This window comes from Scardinius erythrophthalmus (genome assembly GCF_964197995.2).
Source record: "Scardinius erythrophthalmus genome assembly, chromosome: 5".
NCBI lineage: Eukaryota > Metazoa > Chordata > Actinopteri > Cypriniformes > Leuciscidae > Scardinius > Scardinius erythrophthalmus.
In genome coordinates, this window is record NC_138225.1 from 48,143,752 (window position 1) to 48,170,715 (window position 26,964).

Below are 26,964 nucleotides of genomic sequence, written 5' to 3' on the forward strand. Positions count from 1 at the left end.
GCATCTCGGATTCAGTGCAATGCAATCCATACAATAAAAGTAAGTTGTGATTGAGATGAGCGTTCCACAGGTGGAAAAAACCAGCACAGTTTAGATCACCATGGGAGTAAGTAAAAGAAGACATTGCTTTTATTGGGGGTGAACTATCTCTTTAAGGAAAACATGACACAATTTACCCCACTCTCGCTTAATGGGTGTTGGTTATTTAAAAAGAAACTTAAATATACATATTTAAAGTACTCTTGCTTAACAAATGTCGCTTTCTCTTCAAAGCGAATTACACAATACAATTCTGATCATATAATCTGCGAATATAATGTGGTGTAGTTCCTATTAGACATTCTATAGTGTAGTCAAAGGAAGTGCGCGCTGCTGTGTCTGTCTCGTTGTCCTTGTGCTGCGCCATGACTCATTGGCTTTCCGTTGCTGAGGTCGTGATGACCCAAAAGCCCCGCCTCCTCTGATCGCTGATTGGCTGATCACAAGTGTCTTCAGATAAACACCACAAGAGACGGCATTTTTCACATCTAGTGATGTGATGGTGCTAGAGACATGCAGCCTTTGTGCACACACACACTAGCTTTTCGGATGGCGAGGTAGAACAGTTTTAACTTACAGACAAGGGATTGTTTTTTTTTGTTTGTTATTAGGGTTATCAGAGTGTGAAAATGCGCGGACGCGTGACAGGCCAGGCCATGGAGCTGCTGGGCAGCGGCGGCTCCAGGATCAGCGTGACCAGGTTCTTTCTATCCCCGTCAGCCAAAGCCTCCGCTCCGCAGTCGACCGGAGTAACGTTACACGGCTTCGACAAAAGATTTCGATCTACATCGTCCATGTCCAGTTACTCTGAGCTGGCTCGGGAGCGGTCCAAAACCGTTACGTCTTTTTACAACCAGTCTGCCATCGACGCATCTGCCGAGAAGGTCAGTCACCATTTCCCGATGTTTTTGCATCAACTCCTGTCTCTTTAATCCGTCGATAATGGAGGTCGATACGCTTTGGTCTGCATCCATGATTTGGATGGCCTAATTAACCCACTTTTGACGGTTACTCGTGATGTCATCACTGACCGAGAGCCTCAACTAACGTTAACGTTACTCTGCTTCTAGTTTTTTGAGACGTTATATAGCCTCAATTTTTTTATTTCAGTGGTAAAATGGGTAAGGTAACATTTACTACCACATATGAGATTGCTGTAGTCATTCGGCGAAATTCCATTTAGCTATTTAGCTGCTAATAATCTCTATCACATAGCCTATTCTGCTTCCACTAACCATAAAAAATGAATGCCATATCCCCCATAATTTAACTTAATAATTTAAATGCATATAATTGCGTCAAACTTAACTTTCTGAGACACTTTTACAATTATCAGGTAGTGACAAGGTGATATTAGTGGATGTGTGAAGTCAGTTAACAACCAGAACGTGTTCACCTACATTTTGTTTTTTGGGGAAAATGGTGATTAATAATAACATTATTTGTTCTGCAATGTTTAAACGTTTTACAATACCCCCGTTGTCGTTGTCCAATAATACCCAATAACTGTGTCTTGATTGCTGGCAAACATCTTCGGTGTCAGCAGTTAAACAGCCATGAGGTCTACACACACTCACAGGTCTCACACACCAAGGGCAGTAGTAGGCTTTAAAAATCCCACAACCATTTGACAAGTCAATTTTATTTGTTCTTACACTTTAAAAAACATGCGTCTGAATGTCCATCATGGTCAAGTCGTGCTGGTTTGCACGGTATCCTTATGTAACCTGTCCTACTTTGAGCATCTCACTGGGACTGCGTTGGTGACTCAACAAAACCCAATGTGATTACTGTGCTCTGCCACTGCTCTTTTTGTACTAACAGGTTCATTATGTACATTTAAGTTAATCAATTGAATAGTTTGCTCAGAAAATGGAGATTCTGTCATCATTTACTCACCCTCATGGAGCATTAAATGCATTAAACAACCATGTAGGAAGAGAAAGACTCATCATAGCCATATTCCAGGATGACAATGAAGAATCATTTTCACACATGAATTGGCACCTCTGAGTCCAGACCTTAAAGCCACACCGTGGACTTTGTGACCTAAAGAGTTGACGCATACGAGTTATTTTAAATGATTCCTCAGCCCAATATACAGCGTTTGACACTATTAATGCTCCGAGCGGGGCTGCCCTCTTGAAATACCGCCTATGTAAGTTTGGAGGAGACGGACCGTCGTTGAACAGGTCATGTGACCTGGAGAACGTATCGCTTTACGGCCGTCACGTGACCATAGGCTCTGATATACTGTCTTCTAGACTTTCGCGACAGTGCTGCGGCGCTTGTGGCCTCTAGGGGCGCTAGACGTGAAAGTTCCAGGTCTAGTGCCCCTAGCACCCGCAAAAGTTCCGCGGTGTGGCTTTAAATTCATTGAGTCTTTGGGGATGTGCTGGAGGAGACTTACAGACTGCTGGACAAATGTGCATGGCGTCACCGTTTTCACAAACTCGCATTTTCAGGCCCCCAAAATACAATTGTTGTGTAAATGAGCGGCCAAAACGCTCAGTTTTCCATTTTTAGTTGAAAACGGTGTTGATTAAACGGCCCCTTAGTCGCGAACGATATCCTATAAAACTAAACAGATTTGGAGACTAATGCCTGGCTCACACTACAGGAGTTTTAAAATCCTAACCGATTTTGAAATCTGGTTGAAGCACAAACTTAAGGAGAATCTTTGCAGATTTTTTCCCCCAAATCTTAAACATGCTCACACTACAAGGTTTGAAAATCGCGGTGCACCACACACTACAAAATGTTATTAAGATTATCGTGCCAGAGGAAGCGTCTCACGTGATCACGTGACGCAGCAGATCTGAAGTGTAAAAACATGGAAACATATGGGATATGCATTGCCATGAGACACACACGCATGCACGCACATACACACGCACAGAGACTTTGAACCTACCGGTACTTTGAGTTAAGAGCTTAGATCGGGCCAAAAAAATCAAGCCCGACCCCTACCCGAGCCCATGCACGTTGTGTCCGAGCCCGGCCCGGCCCGACACAACACAACACAACACATTAACATAACTGTAATTATGAGCCCGAGCCCGATTTAAACCCGACCATTTTTTTAATACGTGGGCCAGGGGCGGTGCGAGATATTTTTTTAATGAGGGGGTGCTAGATAGCATATAAATACTATTGCAAAAATTGTCCACTTAATATTTAATATTCATTCAATCATTTTAATTGTCACAATTAAAGTAGCCTATTCGTTTTATTAAATTGACCAAGCACAACATTCAGCATTCAATCAAATATTAATTAAAGATTTATTATTATTAGGCTAATAATGTTAACATAATATACTATCGTTATTTCGGCATAATATGTGTGCGTGCAACAAGCTAGATGTGCATTTTTAAATCCGGTGATGCGTGCATTGATTTTGAAATCCACGCGCTTTTTAACGCGCTTTTTAGTTTCGGTTTCATTACTGAACATGTAACGTTTGTGCCTGCTGACCACAGCGTAATACTTATTTATTTAGCAATAAATAAATGGAGATAAAAACGCATATCGAGTTGAGTCATTTAAAATTATCTCAAGGGAAATTCCTTCAGCACGACAGCCCTGCTGTCTTTTTGACAGCACTGACGTAATCACAATCTTGCTCATCCCGATAAATATCAAACATGTTTGATATGATCGGGGCGAGCCCGATTTGTGTGAGAGCAGATCGGGAGGGGCAAGATTCGATCTGTGAACGCCTCACATTACCAGATAATCTGCGCCGAACATCGGAACCGATCGAGGTCCTCGACAAGATTTTTTCTCAGATTCTCGGGAGGGGTAAATCGGGCATAAATCGGCCTAAAACTCCTGTAGTGTGAGCCAGGCATTAATGATACTTTTACTAAACGGACTGAAACCTTGAATCATAGACAGTTCAAATGAGTGAATTTTCTAAGAAAGACATCTAGTTTTTCATTTAAGAGTCTCTCAGCACGTACATCATCAAATCAAGCACTGCTATATTTAAAGTATATGCTATTTTTAACAGCAATGTTCTCTTCACAGCCTTCTGTCAGACTGACACCAGCCACAATGCTATATGTAGGAAAGTCTCCCGATGGACAACATATCCTGGTAATTACACACTCCTTTCCACTGTCCTGCATTTATCCCAACCCACATTGGTGCTGGCCTTCTAAAAAGTAGTCATTTGCCAGCACACAAACTTTATTTCATCATTATTGCATTGGAGATCACCAATCCTCTATATGTGTACTGTAGACTCCTAGATGATGCAGTGGTGGTATGTAAATATCATAGGATATGAGCATATTAATACACTATACTGTTAGTCTTGTTAATATCCTGTTAGTGTGTTGGAGAAAATGTTTCAGCTTTTTATTCTGTATGTCATTTGATTCAATGCAGAGCAGTGCCAAGTATCTGCACAAAGAGCTGCCTGTCCGCATCGCACATCGCATTAAGGGCTTCCGCAGCCTGCCCTTCATTATCGGCTGCAACCCAACCATTCTCCAAGTGGTGAGTTCCCCTACGTCTCTGTAGCCTAGGTTTTCTCTGTTATCATTCATTCTGTTGTGAAGGCTAGGGTTACCGTCTCTCTTACGAGTTGGTTTGTTGGAGAAGCTCCGCCTTTGATACTCTCAGAGGGCATATTAGGTGAAGCTGGGGTTGGTTAACTTTGGCACAGTGATGGAGAACTGAACTATCCATGTTTGATTCAGTGTCAGTGTTGATCGAAACCCCTAGTGTTCTGCAGTGACGTCTTGCTGCCTGCTCGAGTCCCTCAAACAGAGTCCTGGTATTGATTTGGGATGGATGGAAAGTGCTTTATCGATACATGCAGTGGGTTTATTCAGTGCAATGATAAGTTTGGTGAAATCCATCAGACCATGCAACTTTCCTCAGAAAAATCCACTTACCCTACCTTTCAAAAGTTTGATGTCAGCAAGATTTTTAAAAGAATTACTACTTTTATTTATGCAAGAACGCGTTAAATTGATCAAAAGTGACAGTAAATGCATTTATAATGTTGCTAAATATTTCTGTTTTAAATAAATGCTGTTCTTTTGACAAATTTGAATATTAAAAAAAATTAGAGGTCGACCAATTGATCGGTTTTGCCGATTAATCGGCACCGATAACCATATTGCGAAGAAACATATTAACAAATCAGAAACGTGTCCGATTTCTGTTCTTTATAATCGTCACTGTAATACATATTTTGATTGGATAATCATCAAGTCTTCTAATAAGAAGCAAATAAAGCGAGAGTATACATATAATATACACGTGTCTAATTTCAATGCTATGGCCTTTGCCCTTTGTGTAGATAATTAAAGATGGCCGTCTTTAAGCATGACATTTTGGATTTGTACCAGTTTGCCAGCGTGGGCCAACCTGGTTATCATCTTCGGAAAAATCCACTTTTGTTCGACCTCTAAAAATAATTATCACGGTTTCCCCAATCGGCTTTTTATCAAATAAATGCAGCCTTGGCGAAGATTTCTTTCAATAGCATTAAAAAAAAAAAAATCGTGGCGACCCCAAATGTTTTGAATGGTAGTGTATCTTTTAGCACTCTTTCACTAAATAATTTTATGTTGACGGGTATTTGATAACATGTTCTGAAACCATGTTATTTTTAATTAATGTCTTCATGTGCTTTACTTCTGTGGTTCTGTTCTTCATGTTGACTGTAAACTGGGCTTACTGACTGAATGGTTAGACACCCGCTCTCATGTTTTGTTTATAGTACAAACTCTAAATAAAATCATGTTTTATTTGTGCACTGTATTATTCCAACATTTTGACTACAGTGGGGGCCACTACCACTAGTGATAAGGCTTCTGTTTTCCTTTTTACTAATTTAATTATGATATTATTTATTACAATAATATTATTTTTTGCTTCAATGACAGCAGAACTCAAGCTGCACAAACTCTACAAGTTTTTTTATTAATCCAGAATAATTTTCCAGAATATTTTCAGGTTTAGATTAGATTTCAGTGTGGACTTTTGGACACCACTATATGTCATGTCCTGGTCTGTGAGCTGTTCCTCTCTTCAAGACAAAAACATAAATAACAAAAAGGACCATCACAGTCAATCCTCATTTTCATGGCCCAGTTACAAACAAAACAAAACGACAATCGGCAAGTAATAAAGCCGAAAGAGGATCCACGTCCCTCCCCTTTCTCCTCCTTGTTTACTTCCTTCTGCGAGTCGTCGTCCTCCTCCTGTGAACTTTTACCCACATCTGCCTAAAGAGAGTCTCGTCTACAGCTTGTTTTGTTTTCTTTGAGGGAGATGACCTCACCTAGGGTTTAGTATCGTTTGAATTTTAATCATTCTGATCCTGCTTATCGATTGCTAATTTCGATTCAAAGAAGGTTAAAAAAGAAACCTTGGAAATCATTCACATTTATTCTAAGTTAAAACATTTAATTGTAGCTGAATACCACGAACAAAAATCAACAGGCTAAAGAGCACTTACACAAGGGATTTGTATGGTTTAAAAATACAATTAGCCTAATATAAATTTCAAGCATTATTAAATACAAGTAAACAAGAAATAACAAATAGACAAATTAGCAATTGCACAAATAAATACTACTGAACAAAGATATGATAACGAAGAGATGAAGTGTTTTAAGATTTTCAGGTATTTGGGTATCGAATCCCCGGTTTTTGGTTCTAAAATGGAACCGGTTCTCGATACTCAACGCTAGAACTCACCAGTTCAGTCCAGAGATGTTCAGAACAATTCAATCAGCAATCTTTAAACTTAAATACTGCAGTTTATTAATCAGTGTTTTCCCTGTAGAAGTATTTATTAACTCACATTACCTTTCAAAAGTTTGGGGTCAGTAATATATAAAAAAAAAAAAAATCCTTTTTATTCAGCAGTTGATCAAAAGAAACAGTAAAGACAAGAATGATTTCTGAAGAATCATGTGACACTGAAGACTGGAGCAGTGTTATTTTGTTATCATTGAGATACTGTTATAGTTCTTATTAATATTTTGAAATGGTGTTTATTTAGTATTTTGAATGAGTTGAACTTGTACATCGTTAAACTAAATGAAAATTAGAAATGTTGCATTGGCAACTAGCTGAAATAAATTAGGTTTCGGATTACTTAATTTTTTTTAAAAATAAGAATTTTTTTATGGTTTTAGTTTCAGATAACTATAATATGCCTGACTGAATAAATAATTTACATTACATTTTAAATTGATTTTTTTCTTTTTAAATGTAACTACAATTTAAACCATTTTAAATTGTTATAAAATTCCACAGTATTACTGGTTTTGCTGTTTGTTTGTTTTTTGATAAACTAACATTTTGCATATAAACATTTGTTAGGTAAGCATAAAATACATTGTTCAAAAACATTACAAAATCTTACGAAACCCAATCTTTTGAAAAGTAGTGGATGCAATTTCCGATTATCAAATATATTTACCTCTATCGTTTTACTAGGAAACAGGAAAAAATACTGATTAAGAAATTATTTTATAGTCTACAATCGCGACATACAAACCATTAAAAGTGAAAACTGGCAGAAGTCAGTTGTCTTCTCCGTAGGGGGGTAACAATATCGTGTCACAAAATATTGCAATACAAAAATGCAACAATATCTATCGTGGATGTAACGTAGTTTTAGTGTCAGTACTACATTAAACTACTAGGCTATATATAATGTTGAATATAATTTAAAATAATGCAATGGGGGAATATTTGTGGGTCCTAATAATGCCAAATGTCTTATGTTACCAGTAAAAAGTGGCCTACATTATTTTAAATATATCTAATCAGTGAATGAGTGCAAGCATATTCGTCTGAAATAATTCTGTATTTTCAGATTCAGAATTTTTATTTTTATTCTGGTGTCACCACTGTCCCGTGCATTGCGTTACCAGCACCAAGTCCAAGCCTATTCATTTGCACCCATAATGTAAAATCAAATTTAGGATTTTAACCAACAGTACATTTTTTGTTAACTTTTTATCATATGTCTTGGGAGTATCGCAATAATATCGTATTGTGATATGTATCAAATCGTGACATGAGGGTATTGTTAAACCCCTACTTCTCCGTTAAGATCATTCAGGACCTTTAGCACATTTATGCGTTTTCCAATCACTCCTCCTGTCTTCTTATTGATATTTGTTCCTCGAATCCATAGAAGAATGTAAGCCATGTGCTTGTGGAGGGTTGGTGAGGGGCCAGGAATGGGGTTCAGGGAAGGATGAAGCACACTGCCTCTGGGAACACCAGCTCCAGGAACCGCACCACTGCACATTTGTTACCCATATATTGTACTCATCCATTCTCTCTCTCTCTCTCTCTCTCCACAGCACGAGCTTTATATCAGGGCCTACCACATGCTGAGCGACTTCCCAGCTGTAAGTTCAAGTTGACCTGTACATATGAATTCATACACGGCTTAGTCAACTGTTGACCAGCTTGCACATTTCTATAAGTAATTCTGTAACCTGAGAAGCCTGTAAGTTTAGTGAGTACTGACTCAGCCGTTGTAGAAGATTGTGTGTGTGGAGTCTCGCCTCTCACCAGTGAAACATTAGTCTTTGTTGACTGACTCACCGACTGCGTAGAATGCTGACTCATGAATGTCAAATGCAAGTTTGTTTATGGTCGAATTAAAAATCCCCATTTTGCACAATATCTGCTAACTGGAAAGATGAGGCAACTGAAGGGATTACTCTAGTTATTTTGGTGGCTTGTGCATTGAGTCAAAATTTTGGACACAACTAATTATTCTTTGTTACTATTGTCACTTTTTTCCCCCACTTATTTTAGAGGAATAGTAAAGTCATCCAAAATATGACATGACACAAATTAACACTACAGTTCAAAATGTTGTTGTCTTTGTAAATGGTATATTGAAGGAGCTCTCTATTCTCTGAAATTCATTATTCAAACCATCCATTTAAAAAACTGAATTAAATTTAAATATTTTTGTAAGGAAATTTGTTCAAGTGCTTTCAAGCATTTAAGTACAAAATTTAGATAAAAATAGCATGAAAAAACTAATTAATTAAAATGTGTCCAACCATTTTCCACTAGAGTAACTGGGTCAGTTTATTAGTTTGGGATGAAGCCACATAAGCGGAATAACAGTTAAGACAGATCACCACTCCCAGGGTTCATTTAGCTATAATGACTGTATATTTAAAAAAAAACAACAACATAATTTTATTTTGTTAACCTTTCCACCAATGTTTTTATCTTCAGATTAAAGACCAGGAGACTGAGGCTCGCTATAGCAAACTTGTAAAACAGCTTCTTGATGATCACAAAGATGTTGTCACCATGTTAGCTGAAGGATTCAGGGAATGTCGTAAACACATTGTGGTAAGATTTCCAAAACCCCTAGTGTTTTGTTCACCCTCAGCAGAAGAATCTCACTGTAGCATCTTTCTGCCTGGTTCATATACACATTAAGGCGAGACGCGGCAGGCAAAAACATTGTTGTTGTTTTTACTGGTCAATTTTGAGATTTTTGGATATTTGTCTTCAATAACATGTCTTCTTTCAGACTTGTGTTGAAAAAAAAGTCTGAAATACACATTTAGGTCTTTATTTTATTACACTTTGTCTGTTTGCGTCTGTAGATTTCTCATAAATTCAACAAAAGTTTGTGTTCTTAATCAACATGCCGCTCCGCGATCTCTGCCGGCAGCCTGTCATCACATGCACCGTTAGGAAGCTCTCTCTCTTCTGTACAATCCTGTCAGATCCAGATATGGTCTTTCCTTTTTATCAGCAACCAATCGTGAAAGTAAAAGGGCTGAACGCGCAATCTCATTGGCTGATGAAAAATCTTTAAAGCCTGTTTTCTCAAAATGACTTTTCTCTCATACTCCAAGTCTGAAATCTCCACTTCAGTAGTAACCTATATACACCAAACTTTCCAGTCTTGTACCTAGTTATATTATGAAGACATTTACAGAGGGATTTGTAAATATATTATTCCTAGCCTGATTTATATAACATTATATTCCAAAAAACATGGCGAAAATAATTTTTTTAAGGCTACTGACAGTATATTCTGATTTACAGGATAACAAAAGTAGATATCCATAAATCCCTCTGTAATTTTTTCCCATCTAATATGTGAACACAATGAAAAAATTTGTAACCTGGCTTTATCCAATACTCAGATTTCGTTTTTTAATATATATATGCAAATTAGTGCATATTTGATTAGGTATTGCCTAATTTGCATATTTAAACATTAAATTACAGAAAACTTGTAATACATTTTTTTCTCATCTTAATGTAGGTAGTGATATCTGCTAGTTAAAAATTTTACCCTATTCACCTGTAGTGTCTCGCCTTAATATTGGTAATAATCAGTGAACCTGACCTAACTTTTTTTGTTTTTTTTTTACATTGTTTGTTCAGGACGAGACTCTGGTTCGCAATTTCTTGGACACAACGTTGACGTCTCGTCTGGGCATTCGCATGTTGGCCACACACCACATTGCCCTGCATGAGGAGAACGTACGTCTCTGGCTTACAATTATAGCACCTCCTCATTTTCAGTTTCTTACTCAAGTCAAGTCTAGTCACCTCTGTTTATAAAGCGCTTACAGTGATTACAGGACAATGGGGCATTTCGGCCGTTGTTCAGCTGAAGACAGTTCAGTGTTGATTCAGTTCTGCTGTAAAGATCATCAATTAATAAATTAGTTCATTTCATCTATAAAGCAGTTCTGCAAAATATGATGTCATCGTCCAGCTCAGCTCAGTTCAGTTCTTATGTAGCAACCTAAGTACAGTCAAATCCCGAACAAGGCCAGGAAGACTGTTCCAGAGTTTGGGTGCTAATTAAAAGGATAATGTTGCTATTTTATAGATGTTTTTACTCTACGTAATAATGAATGTTTCCGATAATCAGCAATGGATCTTAAAATCGTTTGCATGCTGTGAACATCTATATTAGGAAACTTTTTAAAGTTCTCTTTAAAATACCCATGAGCACATGGAGTAAGAGCAATGCAGTCTTCAAACGTTTGCCCTGTGACATAAGTGTCTCGTACAGGCAGCCAAGCGGGCCAACAATATTTTTGCATGACCCACGTGCACAAACTAAATATACAAATGTACACTCCCACACTCATCTGCGATCTTCAGTAGATTAATAGTTCAGCTTAGACATTTTTGCCTGAGCTGTTATGCTGCGTTCACGCCATGTCGTAATTATGAGATGACAACACGTGACATTTTACTCTGAGCTGAGTCCGTCTTTGGACTATGAATTATGTGTTTTTATAGCTGCACTGTCAACGGTAAGATCAATCTGCAGCTCTCAGAAAATTCTGAGTTTACAATTACGAGTTGTAATTACGAGTTCAACGAGGATGTGATCTCGTAATTACGGTCATTCCGACATGACACGAACACACCTCGTGAACAGCTATACGTTATAAATACGTTGTAAATTCTACGTTTGAAGCCGTCATAAAATAGTACTGATGATACGTTGATAAAGTTGCTTGAATTACTGTATTGATATCAGGTATAGTGTATGACATGCCATAAATTGCTAAATCATCTAAATTGCTCCTATCATAAACAGAGCTGACTACAACAGATGTTCCCATCTGCTTCTGTCCGATCTTTTTTTTTTTTTTTTTTTTATAAATCACACTAGATATTTACAGTATAAACGTTATCTCTTCCTGTGTTGTAGCACTGTTTACATATAGTCACCAAGCCCTATTATGGATGCTTACTGTATGATTTTTGTGTCTTGACAATTTTCTGTTTTCTCTGCTCTATTTCAGGCTGACTTTGTTGGCATTATATGCCGCCGCCTGTCGCCTAAAAAGATCATCGAGAAGTGGGTTGACTTTGCTCGGTGAGTATGTCGTCTGTTCTTCTGTTTGCCATCCGCTTTTCATCCTGCCGTCTGTTTACATATGTGAGTGCTTAAGACTCGAGGACTATTTTAAGAGGTTATTGAAAAGCTTTTTGTTCTGTTATCAGTGCAGTCAGCTCCATTTACAGCAGCGTGTGTGTGTGTGTGTGTGCGCTTGCGCTCCATTTGTCCAAGAAAAGGATCAAAGCCCAGATCTCATTTGTGATTTACCAAGATGAGTGTTAAAGGTCACTGTCAAGCTACTGTCTAACATTTGCTGTGTCGGAGCAAAACGCGTATTTACTTATTCGACATGAGTTTAATGTGTCAACAGTCCAGGAATGATTTGCAGTCCATGTAAACACTTTACTCCGGTTATAAATTTATAGAAGTTTTTCTGGTGCATGTAGGTACAGTATGATATTGTAAAACTGGGCCAGCAGAAATAATCCTTATTGTTGACATTCAAAGTTTTCATAATAAAACTGAAAAAGTTTTCATAATGTTGCTGCCCATGTCCTGAGGATGGCTGTATGAAACAACTCAAACACTGATGTTTTATGTGTTGTAAATTGTTGGGGTCATGTCCCACCCGCCCCGTGCGCAAATTACGCCTGTCTCGCATATTTTCCTCTAGGGCTGCAACAAACGATTATTTTGATAATAGATTAATCTAACGATTATTAGAACGATTAATCGACTAATCGTCGATTATTTTGCCGACTAATCAGTAAGTTTGGAACGATTATTCAGCTTTTTCAATTAGTTAAAACACTGAGTTAGACATATTCTAACTATAATATAAAAAAAAGAAAATCACTTCAGCTTTTGAAATGCTTGTTTTAACGAACTTTGAGTCAACTAAACAAGTCATTCTCTTTAAGTTTTCAGATTTCTGTCCAACTCAAATCACACACAAATGCTCTCTAAGCATTGGTTAAATATTCTGTTCTCTTTCAATAGAAAAAAAATAAACAAATTAATCGGCTGCATTACAGACAAACTTAATCTGCAAACAATTATTATAAGAATAAAATAAAATAAAAATTGACATGACAATTGATCTGACAGAGACATTCTCATTCACAGTATGAAAAATTAACTGACATGATATTCTTCATAACATCTCCTTTTGTAAGTCTTCATGAATATGAAACAAAATACAGGCAAGTGATAAGACTGTAACAACGTTACCTAATAGAGTTACAATAATAAAAACAGCCCTGACTCCTAAACTCGATCAAGCTTTATTCTATGCAAAAATAAATCACATTACTGTAATTATATTATTATTGTTAATATAATTGCTATTATTAGTAGTATTGCATTCTCTTTTAAAGAGATTTACTGCTAGTTATTTAGCTCCAGCTGGAGAACATTCACCTCTCACCGGCTCCTCTTGTGCCGGGGTGTTTCCTCTGTAAGTGCTTTAACATGCATGTTGTGCTTCCGTGAAAAGCAAGTTACGCCTTGCATGTATTGCACACGACAGCATTCTTAGTTTGAAGTTTTGTGAAACTTTCACACACCTTGCTAGTTCGGATTCGTTTGCACTCCGTCATAATTCGCGCTGTGTTTTTTTCTACCGCAAAAGCATTTGTAACGGCTGCATTACACTCTAGCGCTACAGCGCCGTAGCGGTCAAATCGCGATATTGCAGGCACTTACATTAGGTCACGTGAGATCAAACGACTACTCGACAACAAGATATTTTGTCGACAATGTCGACTAATCGTTTCAGCCCTATTTTCCTCCTATAAATCTCTGTTGAGAACAATCAGGTCACAATGCAGGCTGTGTACAGTATGCAGTCACAGGTGTCATGCTCGCGCCCTTGGGGAATGTGCAGTTGCTAAAGCTTCATGCGTCTGCACCCTTATTTTACCTCACTGCGGACTCCCAACCAATTGCTTCGTCCCAATTCACATACTATCTCTCCTAAATAGTATTTAGGATTTGAATTAGTGTGTCCCAAATCATACTATGTTGAAATAAGTATTACAAATATACCAGAATGGTCGTCTATTTCTGGTTGGAATTGCAGATCTGTGCACACACTAACGGCTAATATTTCCCACAACCCATTGCGCATTAGACGAGGATTCGATTAGAACTACAAACACTAATAAAAAGTGTTACAAACCACTAAAAACATGGCAGATGTGTGAGATAAGTAGATAGGTTTTGACTCATGATTAATCATTTGGTCATTAACTTTTAAATGGGTCATTAAACACTTGAGGAGAGTCTCTGCATGAAAGATCCGCGACTGGCAGATCAACGCTTTACTACATTTCCCTCTTTTATGGTAAAAAATGAAATGAACCTGAATGTGGAGGGTTTTAACTGTGACGAGATGATGGACGGCAGTTTAAAGGATGATAGGATGCAACAGAGCTGTCTGTTAAAGACGTAATAATTTAAAGTACATCATTTTAGTGCCAAGTATATAATTTTAGTGCCAAGTATAAGTAGGCGAACTGGGACGCAGCAATTAAACTTGATCTTTCATCCTGGAAATGGGCAGAGTATGTCTATATTCTCATTCCGATCGAAGATCAGTTTCTCCTTGTTTATACAAAATGCATTTTCGACATAGTCTGCTCCTGTTTGCAGCATATTCTGGCCAGTAATAGTGTATTCAGTCTCCCTTTTCAGGGAGGATTGAACTGAAATAATTATGTACTTTCATTATCAATTAGTTGTTGCAGTCCTAACAAAAGCGCTTATAAGAGTGAAGGTCAGACTGCTCTGCTCCTGCTCGTCTCATGATTAACAGATGCTGCGTCAGCAAAACTGTCCTGTTCCTCTTCACACTGGGATGATCAAAGCGTTCCCTCAAAAACCAGACCGAGAACAGAATTTACTGGCTATAAATGAGACGCTCTCATTAATTAGTGTCAATATTATTTCTAAAATGGCTTTAAATGAAAAGGCAGGCAATCATTCAGTATATCCACAGCAGCACTTGCAGAACCTGTTGAGGCAGAGCCAGAACCTGTGTTTAGTTTTCATTGAATGCTATTTTGTTTGATTTATTTACAATATCATCGGTTTAAAAACAACTGAATTCGTTTTTTAATGAATTTTAACAACATTTTGATCGAAAAGCTTATGATGAAATGTGTGAAATAGTTTTTTTTGGGGGGGGGGGATAATTTCTTTACTAGACTGACATTCTAATTGACATTTTATTTGTTGTTTGATTGAATGATAGTACAGAATTAATAAGTGTTAGATTGAGTCTCCAGGTCAGAAATATTAGATCTGACGCCGGATCCTGTCAGTAGATCTGCTATCTAAAACCTGTCAACAGCAAGTCTTTTCTGGTGCCCTAAATCAATGTTTGGTATCCAAAAATTGGATTAAAGGGGTTCTGTTATAGGTTTTTTTTTTTTTACTTTTTTATTTGAATGTTGCTGAAAAAGCATGAAAAAGATTTGCAAAGCTACAAAGTCACTCCAAAGGGAGTTATTCTCTATATCAATTTGCACTGTTTCTGAACTCTCTAAAACGCCTCCATTGTAGTCTTGGTTGACCAATCACAACACACTGGTCCAGCCCACCAGTCAGAGCACAATGCGTTTTTTCATAGCGACAGGAACTAAAAGCGTTACTGACAGACTGGGAAGAGAGGCGCTGCAATATGTAATAATGTATTATGTGAAACAATGTAGTGTTTTTTACTTTATTTTGAACATTCAGGCAAAGTCAAGGCTTTGAAAATAGGGCATAATTGTTCCCCAGTCTTCTATCAGCCTAAGAGGTTGACTGAGAAAGATGATCTGTCCAAACTTGACTGGTAGTGTAAATGTCTCAATGCCTGTGTTCCCTGCAGACGGCTCTGTGAGCATCAGTATGGGAATTCTCCACGTGTTCGCATCAACGGCCATGTGGCGGCCCGCTTTCCCTTCATTCCACTGCCTCTGGACTACATCCTGCCTGAGCTGCTGAAGAACGCCATGAGGTAACGTTCCTGTCACATACAGATCAACGACGACACATGACACACCTACTATGCTATCTTAAAGCTGCAGTCGGCAAGTCTGGCAGATTGGGAGGACTTAGCCAAAATTTTGAATGTTTACAACCCTCCCATCGAGTTCGCGCTCGTCAGTGCGTGTGCACCAGATTTTCCGTGAACGCGCCCGTCTCTTCAGCATCGATCAACACCATGGACTCGGAGGTAGGCTGCCCTGGCTAATCTACCCATAGATAGCAAGATAGCTTATTAGTAGATTTTCTCGCCGCCATCACGCTTCGTATAATCCAACACACCTGCGAACTTCAGGCATGTGATATTGTAACGTTCGCGAGGGGGGAGGGGGGATCTGTGGCGTGTGCACGAACTGTGATTGACTGTCAGATCTCACACAGCCCTGCGCTGATTGGACCAGAAAAACCGGGAGCGGTGGATTTTTGCAAAACAAATAACAGGTGGAGGAAGAAGCGCAGGTTTTTTTCTAAAACCGGCTGATTTATGGTGTTCTGTCGGAGCATAGTGTCGGTTTCAGTGAATATGATCAAAAAAATCGTGCCGACTGCAGCTTTAACTATCTAATCCTGGTGTGACAGTCAGATTTGCTGTTGATGCAGTTGTATTATTTGGACTGTAGCAAGTTGTTGTTGTCTTTGCAGCCACTCATATAGACAACACTGAACCATTATTACTGTAATGAAGGGAATTCAGTTGCTGCAGTAACTATGACCCAAATATATGTGTGAGCAATTTTGCCTGTCTGTCAGTGCATGAAGGAGTTATTGTATTGTGACCTTGTGTGAGCACAATAGCCTTCGGTGAAACGCCAGGGAAAACAAGTCATTTCAATTTCAGGGATGTTATGCAGGAAACCTGGAATTTGAAACTTTTCCTGGTTGTTGATTGTTGGGCGTTTGCTGTTCAATCTGGCACAGTTATGGCAAGCATGGCTCATTGAGACCCAGCCGTCCGGCACACTGAACTTATGAAATGATAATTTAAAAGAAAGAAGAAATCTAAGGCACTGAAGAAAAGTCTTTATCATATGAGGCTTATAATGTCTTCAAATATTTTAATATAGTGCCAGATATTATAGTTAGATAAAACTAGGAAACAGTAATAAGGAATGCAAACAAAATAATATATATAAATAAAATCTGTTATAATGACAGTAAAGGATTATAAGAATGTTAAGGTTGTTTAAATGGTTTTGTATAATACATTTGTCTTTCTTTATTTCATCATGATTTATGGTGTCAAACTCATTTTGAAATGACATGACTGGTAATTTTTGATATACAGTAGTGGCCAAAATTGATGTCTGGAGGGGATATTTGTTTTTTATGACCCAGGAAGTTTAATTAAACCGTCAAAATATGAAGAAAATGTTAGATATTTATTTATGATTTAAATATGAAGGAAGAACAAAACACTAAACTTGGTTAAGGGATTTATCTCACAATTATTTGGCAAAAATAAAGCAAGCTACAGGTTTCATTTTAGTGTGCAAAAAAAAAAAATCACAGGAAACAGCATACATTAATAACCACAACATAATCAGTTAATAGTATTTTTTGGGTTCTCTTGTTTTTGCATATGTAGTTAATTTCTTCGTATGACAGCTTGGCCAAAAATTGCATCATTTGTCATGTTTCATTGCGTTATCACAAAGCAAGTGACTCCAAGCAAAACTACACTACAAAATCTTTAATAATTTTACAAATCTTTAACACATTTTTAATTATATTTGAATAAAGGGTGAAGATATCAATTTTCCTAGACTGGACATCACTTTTGGCCACTACTGTGTACATATAAATCTTTAAAATTAAGGATTGTACTAGGATAATAATTCTAAAAAAATAAATTATGAAGAATGTTAAGGTTATTTGAAAGGTTTTGCATGTTTTCAGTCCAAATATCTATAAATCCTTAAATCAAGATGCATTTACTAGATGAGTAAAATGCCATCAGATATTATGTCTTGCTTTTCGGGAAAATAAATCAAAATTAAGTTTTTGCTTAAACAAGCAACATTATCTGCCAATGGGATAAGAAAAATAATCTTGTTTCTGTTTGACTCTTACCCCATTGGCAGAAAATTTTGCTTTTTTTTTAAGCAACAACTCTAATGTGGATTTATTATTTATTGGCATTTTTCTCATCTAGTAAATGCTGGAAACAAGACAAAAATAAATTTTTGGACTGGAAATAAGACAAAAATACTAAGTAAGAAAAGCATTTTTTGCAGTGTGGTGTTAAACTCATTTTGAAACGGCTTGATTGGTAATTATTGATTTGGTCGGTTATTTTGCTAATACTATCCTTTCAGGTCTTCTAAACTTGTATTATTTGAGCTTGCTTAGACCAGAATCATTGCTCATTTTTTCACCTGCTGAATAATGAATAACTGGTGAAAGTATCCCATGGATACCATTACCACGTAACAGTGCCCTTGCAACCACCCAGGATACCCTAATAGCCATATAGCAACGCACTAAAATCCAACCACAGCACCCTATCTTTGTGGCATTGAGGTCTGCTTGTGCAAACAACACCTTGAAAGCTGAATTTCTGGTTATGGGACCTATCCTAGTACACCCCACCCCCCACACTCACTCACTCACTCACTCACACACACACACACACACACACACACACACACACACACACACACACACACACACACTCGTTCCTCCACTTTTAAAATGAAAAACAAAATGTTTGCATTTAACTCTCTTTGAAAAGAAGTGTAGTATAGAGAAAACATTGCATTGGCCTCAAGATTTAAACCTAACATGAGACTAATGTTAAAAAAAAAGGTTTATTAATCTTGTCTGTGCAAGCATGTAAAGCCACTGAACTCTTGACTTTCACACAATAGGATCAAGTGTGGAATGGACTGTTTAAAAGAATAATGAGAAAGTCATTGCCTAATTCTGTTAGCCTAGAAATCTAGACGCACCCTAGCGGCAGCAAAATGTATTTCGCAGCCAGGTACGTCTAGCAACTCTCAATAAACCTTCTCGCTGCAAAAACCCAGATTGGGTCAGGCCAATCACGTTGTGTATAGAGTAGGCGGGGGCGGGCTTAACATACACGACAGAGTTGCGACGGTTACCTGCTGCTGCTACTTGAAAACAAAGAATGGCGGCTGCTGATGGAGAACAACGGTCTTTCGAATCGGCTTTGGCCGCGACTCTGGAGAATTGGAGTTAATTTTTTCTTTGAGAAAAGAGCAAAGAACGGCACTTAAGTCATTCTTAAAAAAAGGAAGATGTGTTCGTCGTTTTGCCGGCCAGATATGGCAAAAGTTGAATCTATCAACTAAGCTCCGCTGTTGGGAAAACGCTCTGGTTGGTTGAAGCGCTGTCCTATTGCGTGCAGAGGGAATTTGAAAGACAGCCGTTTATCCCGCCCCTCGGATTGAGCCGTGACTATGGTGAGTTTCCAGACCTAACATCTTGATGTAGGTCTGGCTTGCCAGGCTATAATTCTGTAAGACTACCACAAAAATTGGGTATTTTACTTTTCTTTTTTTGTACGGAAGAATTAATGGTGTTCTTTAACAATAAATATGAGTAACTATGAAAATATGAGACATGTTTCTGATCTTGTCCTCGTTCTTTACACTTGGATCAGACTCCTCTTCAGACAGTCATTAGAGAACAGTATGTTCCTGGCAGAAGGGAAAGTCACAGTTGGTTTACAACAGGATAGTTCCCTCTACTGAGAGCGTCCCGAGACACAGACTGTGATCCTCATCACATCCCTTTCCTCATTCATTTGATTTCTGTATTCACTTTATTTAAAATGAGTAGGGACAGTGGCACCTTCCAAACATCGCAAAAGTTTTGCTTTGAAAATTAATTTGGTTATATTCAATTTTATAATGACAACTCTCTATATAGATTTAGCATGTTATTGAATATGGCAATGTTAATGTATTTGGACTTGGGCTGCTCTTGATTATTGCTGGTTCTTTAGAGCAAGTATGGACTTGTTTCTGCTTACAGATACTCAGACACACTGCTGTGAGCATGTAAGATATGCTGCTGCTGCATGAATAGACATAAATTACATAACAGATCTAGGCAGGTGGAGCTGAGCGAGGTGATTGGATTCAGGACTAGGGTCGGGTACCGAAACCCGGCGTCAGTGTGTAACAGGTGTGTAACTGGACCGAATCAAAACGCAGATTTCAGTGCCTCATTTTTCTGTGCCACTTAAATGCCTGAGCTGTCAATTAAAAAATATTTAACGATGTAACACCATCATCACCGCACAACGTAATCGCTAGTTAACCCATTGACGGGTACGATCGTTCTCACCGGTGTGATTAGAACGTTCGGATCTCGTGATCATCAACTGATAAATTCAAATCTGCGCGTTGGGCAAATCTGAGCCAGAGACAGACGCTCTCAGCGCTGTCATATATCGCAACTATTCAGTGTTTTCAACCACATAAGGTTTATTTTAGGTTTCAGACATTTAAATACACATAAGTACTAGCAAAACAATACTTTTATAGTGTGAAATAATTATAAAACTGATATCTATGGAAGCGGCAACAACAATTTTCTACAATTTGAGATCTTGAGGTCTTCTTTCTCGATGGGTTTCGCGTCACTGCATTTAAGGTGATGCGTTCTTAAATAACGGTCACCTTGTGCACGACATGCAATAAGTCAGGAGAGTTGACGTATGGCTCGAGGTCATGGTGCAAAGGACCCTAGGTTGATTTTACTCCGAACCATCCCTTTAAATGAGATTACTCATGAGAGGTTTCTTTTTGATCCTCAGGGCCACCATGGAGAGTCACTTGGACACCCCTTACAATGTGCCTGATGTGGGGGTCACAATTGCCAACAATGAGACAGACTTTGTCATAAGGTGAGTCTGTAAACTATTCTAATGCCATTGAACCACGTCACACAATCTGTATACATTAATGTATGAGGTTACATACACATGAGTTGGGAATAACAAAAAACGTTCCAAACTGACCATTCACACTAAAACATACAGATTTATCAAATAAAAAAAGGCTTTTAAAGGAGTTTTTGTGCTGTTTGGAGTTCAAAAGGAAAGAGATCTGAGTCAGGTGTGCCAAAACTATTGTTGTCTGAATGAAGCCATGAACACTTAGGAGTTTAGGTGTGGTTGTTCTGCTTTGAACTCAGAAGAATGGAATTAACGCTTTTTCCTGGACATTAGTATCCATAGTGAAGCATTTAGTTGTCAAATATTTGCACTGAGACCTCATCATGTGGAGTGCTGCCTTTATAACCATGTCCATTATCTTGCTGTGCACACTTAAAACCTCTGTCCACACTGAGCAAATTTACCCATGGACAATGTTTATTTTACCATAAACTCGTTGTCTTGTTGAAAGCATGAACCTCAATGCTTCGCACTGACTGTGTTTCAGTGGCATTTAATGGACGTCTGAAATGAGGAAGCAAAGTCCTCTGTTTTTGCTCCAATGTAAATCCATTTGCCATTTGATGTGTACACAGTTTAGAAAGTTAAAGGCTTATGAAACATGATCATTTACCTTATGCCGGGTTCAGACTACATGATGTCAGCTCGATTTTGGCAAGGAAAGAACAAGACCCTTCTCTGACAAAATTATTTGACAGAAAATTACAACATAAGTTATTATTTTTTCATTGGTTCTCTGTTTTTGCATGTGTTCATAATTTGCATGTGTTCATAGTTTTTGCATGTGTTCATAATTAAATTTGTTTGAAAGCCTTGCCAAAAATTGTGTGCGCACAATTGGGCATGTTTCATTGCATTATCACAAATAAAATACTTGACTCTAAGCACAACTATGCAATATGCTTACAAATCTTCAACAAATTGTTAATATTTTAATAAAGGGTGATTGTCAGTTTTCCTATCCCGGGGATCTACTGTATACACACACCCCAAACCTCTGAATGGTAGTGTATACAGTACCAGTCAAAAGTTTGGAAACGTTACTATTTTTAATGTTTTTGAAAGAAGTCTCTTATGCTCATCAAGCCTGCGGTTAAAAAAAAAAAAAAAAAAGTAATATTATGAAATATTATTACAATTTAAAATAATGGTTCTCTTTTTTTAATATACTTTAAAATGTACTTTATTTTTGTGATGCAAAGCTGAATTTTCATCAGCAAGTACTCCAGTCTTTGGTGTCTTATGATCCTTCAGAAATCATTCTAATATGATGATTTGATACTCAGTTATTATCAATGATGGAAACAGTTGTGCTGTTTAATAGATTTTTTTGGAATACTTTTTTCAGGATTCATTGAGTAAAACGTTAACAGCATTTATTCATAAAAACAGCATCTATTCAAAATAAAAACATTTCTAACAATATAAATCGTTACCTTCACCTTTTATCAATTTAACGCATCCTTGTTGAATTAAAGTACTAATTTCTTTAAAAAAAAAGTTATTGTTCCCAAACTTTTGAACGGTAGTGTATATTGTTACAAAAGATTTCTATTCGAAATAAATACAGTTCTTTTTTTTTTTACAGTTCAGTTTATTTTTTTAATGATAGTTTAAAAAAAAGTTGTTGTTGTTATTATTATTATTATTGTCACCTTCATTTTGGATCAGTACTCCACAAATCCTTGGTAAACACCAGACGTATAATGATGGTGTGGGCACAAATTTTCACCTTTCATTTAACCACACTAAATGAAACCACTCGCTCGCTCACAGATCATTTCAAGCTCATTTTGATAAAGAAAGCTGTGATGTTCGAGTTGTTAGTCCATTCACCTCCACTAGTTTGACTCCTGATGACTGATTTTCGTTATAAAAATTTTTTATACAACTTGTTTGAGGAACCATTTTTGCAAATGACGCAAGCAAATGAAACTGGAAACTAAGCATAGTGATGTTGAACTGATTTTGTAGGATCTCCGACCGTGGAGGTGGCATTCCTCACAGCATTCTGGATAAGGTGATGGATTACCACTTCAGCACAGCTGAACAGAGCACACAGGATCCTCGCATGAGCAACCTTTTCGACAGCATCACCAACAGCGGCCCCCAGTCCGGACCCATGCATGGGTAAGCGCAGATGGATCTAAATCTGTACCAAAACAAGCTGCTTTAAAATGTTGGTGCTTCGGTTGATTTTACAGAAATGATTGATGTGCTGTTTGGGAACATGTTTCTCTTTTGCATCTGCAAAATGCTTTTCACCTCTTCGCATGTAAATATTTACATCTTGTCCACATGCGGCGGCTGACTTTGCAAGATTCTTTGCATTCTTGCAAGGCCAGAGTAATAGCTGAAGTGGCCTGCACATGATCCAGATTCAGCCAGTTCTTTCTGGATCTGCAAGTCTTTGGAGTATAGTGTCACACTGCCCTCTGAAGAACAGATGCCAACTGTTAGGTTTGGGTGATATGACCAAAATCTTATAACATGTTATGAGATTTTATTTCTCGATAATGTATGTCACAATATAGTAGGGGTGCGGGAAAAAATTTATTCATATATGAATCGCGATTCAATCTTCTACCAATTTGCATCGATTCACAAATTTCAAACATTGATTTTCTAAAGTGTCACACTTAGTTAACTTCATGGTATTACTTAAAGGGTTAGTTCACCCAAAAATGAAAATTCTGTCAGTAATTACTCACCCTCATGTTGTTTCAACCCCGTAAGCTTTAGTTCATCTTCGATTTAAGATATTTTTGATGAAATCTGAGAGCTGGCTCACTCCTTCAAAGGCTTCTAAGTAATTTCATTCTGCCGGCCCAGAAAAGTTAATAAAGACGTTGTTAAAATAGTCCAAGTGACTACAGTGGCTCAACCTTAAGTTTATCAAACGACGAGAATATTTTTTGTACTTTTTTTATTTTTATACTTTTCGCCTCACATGCATGCAATCTCGAATTCAGCTCTCTTTCACAGCTACACACACACTTATGTCAAAATGAACACCAGGTGGACTGTGGAGTATTCACTGTAAACAGAGTCTGTTATGTCCTACATGAAAACAAATGGGAGAAAATCGGATGTGTAACTGTATCCGTGCATTCATTCTTAAAGGCACAGCAGCCTCATAAACGTTTCATTAATGTTAATAAATAAATAAAAACACTCACTGGTTTTGACTGAATCACTTTTTTATCTTTAATATGAATCAATTTATATTTAATTAATACAGTGAAGACTATACCGTGTTTGTGAAAAAGCTGACGTCATGCGCATGTATATTGTGCTCAGTCTATTGGGACGTAGTGTTTCCTTTTTTTTCTTTTTTTTTTAAAGTTTATTTATTTCAACTACAAATGCTATTGTTTGTACAGAGATTTTTTTTTTTTTTTTTTACATTTTCAATCCCTCCCCACCCAACCCAGAACTTGCCTTAGATGATGTTAATTAAACAATAATAGTACAAAAGATGATGAAAATAATAGTAGTAATAATAGATACAATATTAAAATGGGACATAGTAGCAGAATACATTGTTTTCAGTCGTTTTCTCCCGGATCCGTGTAAACGGGATCGTTTTGACAGCGTTGTCGTCTGTACGCCAAAAAAAAGCAAAGTTTTGACTACATCGTTGTCGTGTAAACATCCCCTTATGGCGCTTTTTCACTGCATGGTACGGCTCGGCTCGGTTTGCTTTTCCATTGGATTATACAGGTAGTACATGTCAGAGCATGGTGTGAACCACCGATACTGACACATCTGGTTTTCACCCAACTGTTCACACTCACCTAAGTCATAACTGACTGTGTTTATACTCCACACAATGGGCATTTTGATAAAATTGTGTGTGTATTTGTCCATTTAAGCGCAATAAGCCGTGAACGAGAACTGATTTCGGGATCGCATGCTGTTTGAGAGAGACAGCTTTCTGTGCTCGCCCTTCGGGTGTGTCAGTCAGCACATCTTGTTGAGAACGACTTATTGCGACTCGTGCACATCCACTTTTTACCTGTTACGCGGATATATTTCCATTGTTTAAACGATATAGCAAAGTTTGTAATGATAGGCGCTTTATATCAATGTTTGACTTATATCCTCATCATACCGCCCAGCCCAACTGGTAATCTTGTCTAATTAAAAGAGTTTGTTTTCCTGTTTAGTGTTGTTTATTCAGTAATTATGCTAAGTTTAAGGTTTATTTTGAGGTAACATCTCAATAATGCTGCTTGTTTTCTCCTCCAGGTTTGGCTTTGGCCTGCCCACATCCCGAGCGTACGCCGAGTACTTAGGAGGTTCTTTGGCCATCCAGTCGATGCAGGGCATCGGCACAGACGTCTACCTGCGCCTCCGGCACATTGATGGCAAAGGAGAAAGCTTCAGAGTTTGATGTCATGGTCTGTTCATAGAGCTTGTGGTCCGTCACCACGTTGAAGATATTAAGGGGCGAAGTTGAACCAAAACCAGGACGTTCAACAGTTAGCCTTTCGCTCGTATTACTCATCCTCATTCACTGCATCACATTTCGGATCACGTTTTCAGCAGATTATAGGTGTCATGCTCAGGATTCACATTGCATTTTGTTTGTGTCGTTCACTGTGATTTAAAAAAAAAAAACTTTTAGCCTTAAGATTGCTAAGCGATTTCATGATTAAAATCCAGCATGTTACTGTCCAGCGTGGGACGAGTCCTTACATTTCAGACTCTTGCAGAAGATGCTCTCCAGACAGCCATGTCCTGGTTTCCTTCAGAAACATGAGTGAATTGTTCGAACTCTTTAAAGATGCAGGTTCACTCCGGCGGTGAACGCAGAAGCTCAGAAAGGCTGTTAGTAATCTTCTATGAACTCTGACTAGAGGTCAGCTGCCTTATGAAAAAAAATGTGTTAGTCTTTCTTCACACTAGTCTGATGTTCAGTTTTGACATTTCATATTGAGCTTAAGAGTTTGTTGTAGATTTCATGCTTGAAATGGTTTGCAAAAAAAGTCTTTTGGGGTTAGCGTAGCGCAAAATATTATTTGTTTTTGTCTTGTCATTCTCTCCAGCAAACAGTGTTTATAGAGATGTTCATATTTGAATGGATGTTTTTACACTCTACCTAGTTGCACATGTGGTCTCTTGATGGGTTTTAAGTTCATGTTCTAAAAGGATGCCAACATGTTTGAGACTGAGATTTGTTTACCAGAATGGATTCGAAATTGTCCCCAAGTTGAAATGCTAATCTAACGGCTCAGTTCACACAGTAAAAGTAATCCGTGACATATTTTGTCTTGTAATGTTGTGCCTGTGTTTTATTTTCTGTCCTTTTTTAAATGACTTGCAAGAAAAGGAGCTTGTGTGTATTGAGCTCATCTGTTTTTAAGTGCTACAGATTTGTTGCCCATGTTTGCCCCCTACTGGTGGAGTTTGAAAAGTATTGACTTTGACTTCAAAAACATGGACATACTGATGATGATTAGTGTAAAGAATAATGTACTGTAGGTTTTGGGTGATTAAGAATGAAAACAACATGCACATATTAACATATTCCTTTGTTTATATAAAAGGCCAAATTGTGGCATGATGCACCCAGAATGATATCTAGGATGGGATCATTTTTTTGAATTCTTTCTTTTCCTTTTAATGTTGAGTTTGCGTTATATAGATGCCAAATACGCATAGTTTTTGGGCATTATAAAATTATGAATGAGAACATTTGTGTCTTTTTCCTTTTCTCAGTTCTTTGTTATATTTATATCTATCTATCTAGATAAAAAAGTATTGTGAATTTTGACAGGAGTGAACTTGACATAAACTGACTTAATTTACCAAAAAAGGAAAAATAGTAGTAGTTACAAGAAAAATACAATGAAATGTATTAATTTAATAAAGGTGGCTTTAGCAACACTTAAATATAAGGTGATGTAGTTATACGTTACTACATGTACTTTCGATATTAATGATTGTAAATTATGCATAATTGCAAGTAACTAACCATAAACCAAACCCTAACCGTATGTAACTAGCCTACGTCACCTTAAAATACAGTGCAACCAATAGCCTATTTTTCTTTTCTAATTACTACAGACTGTACTATTTAAAATCTAACTGTGCTGTCAGCTAGAGAAAAAAATCTATT

The 26,964-nt window shown here is 37.6% G+C and overlaps 1 protein-coding gene across 1 annotated transcript; it reads left to right on the plus strand.

Moving 5' to 3' along the window:
• The first annotated feature begins 362 nt into the window (after positions 1-362).
• On the plus strand, positions 363-26,538 carry bckdk (branched chain ketoacid dehydrogenase kinase). Its single transcript, XM_081367145.1, has 11 exons — positions 363-923; positions 4,072-4,140; positions 4,435-4,545; positions 8,388-8,435; positions 9,286-9,405; positions 10,459-10,557; positions 11,844-11,917; positions 15,756-15,884; positions 20,700-20,789; positions 22,815-22,970; positions 25,092-26,538. Exons 1-11 carry the CDS (start codon positions 669-671, stop codon positions 25,234-25,236), a joined length of 1,296 nt encoding a protein of 431 aa, XP_081223271.1. The 5' UTR covers positions 363-668; the 3' UTR covers positions 25,237-26,538.
• Positions 26,539-26,964: the final 426 nt, after the last annotated feature.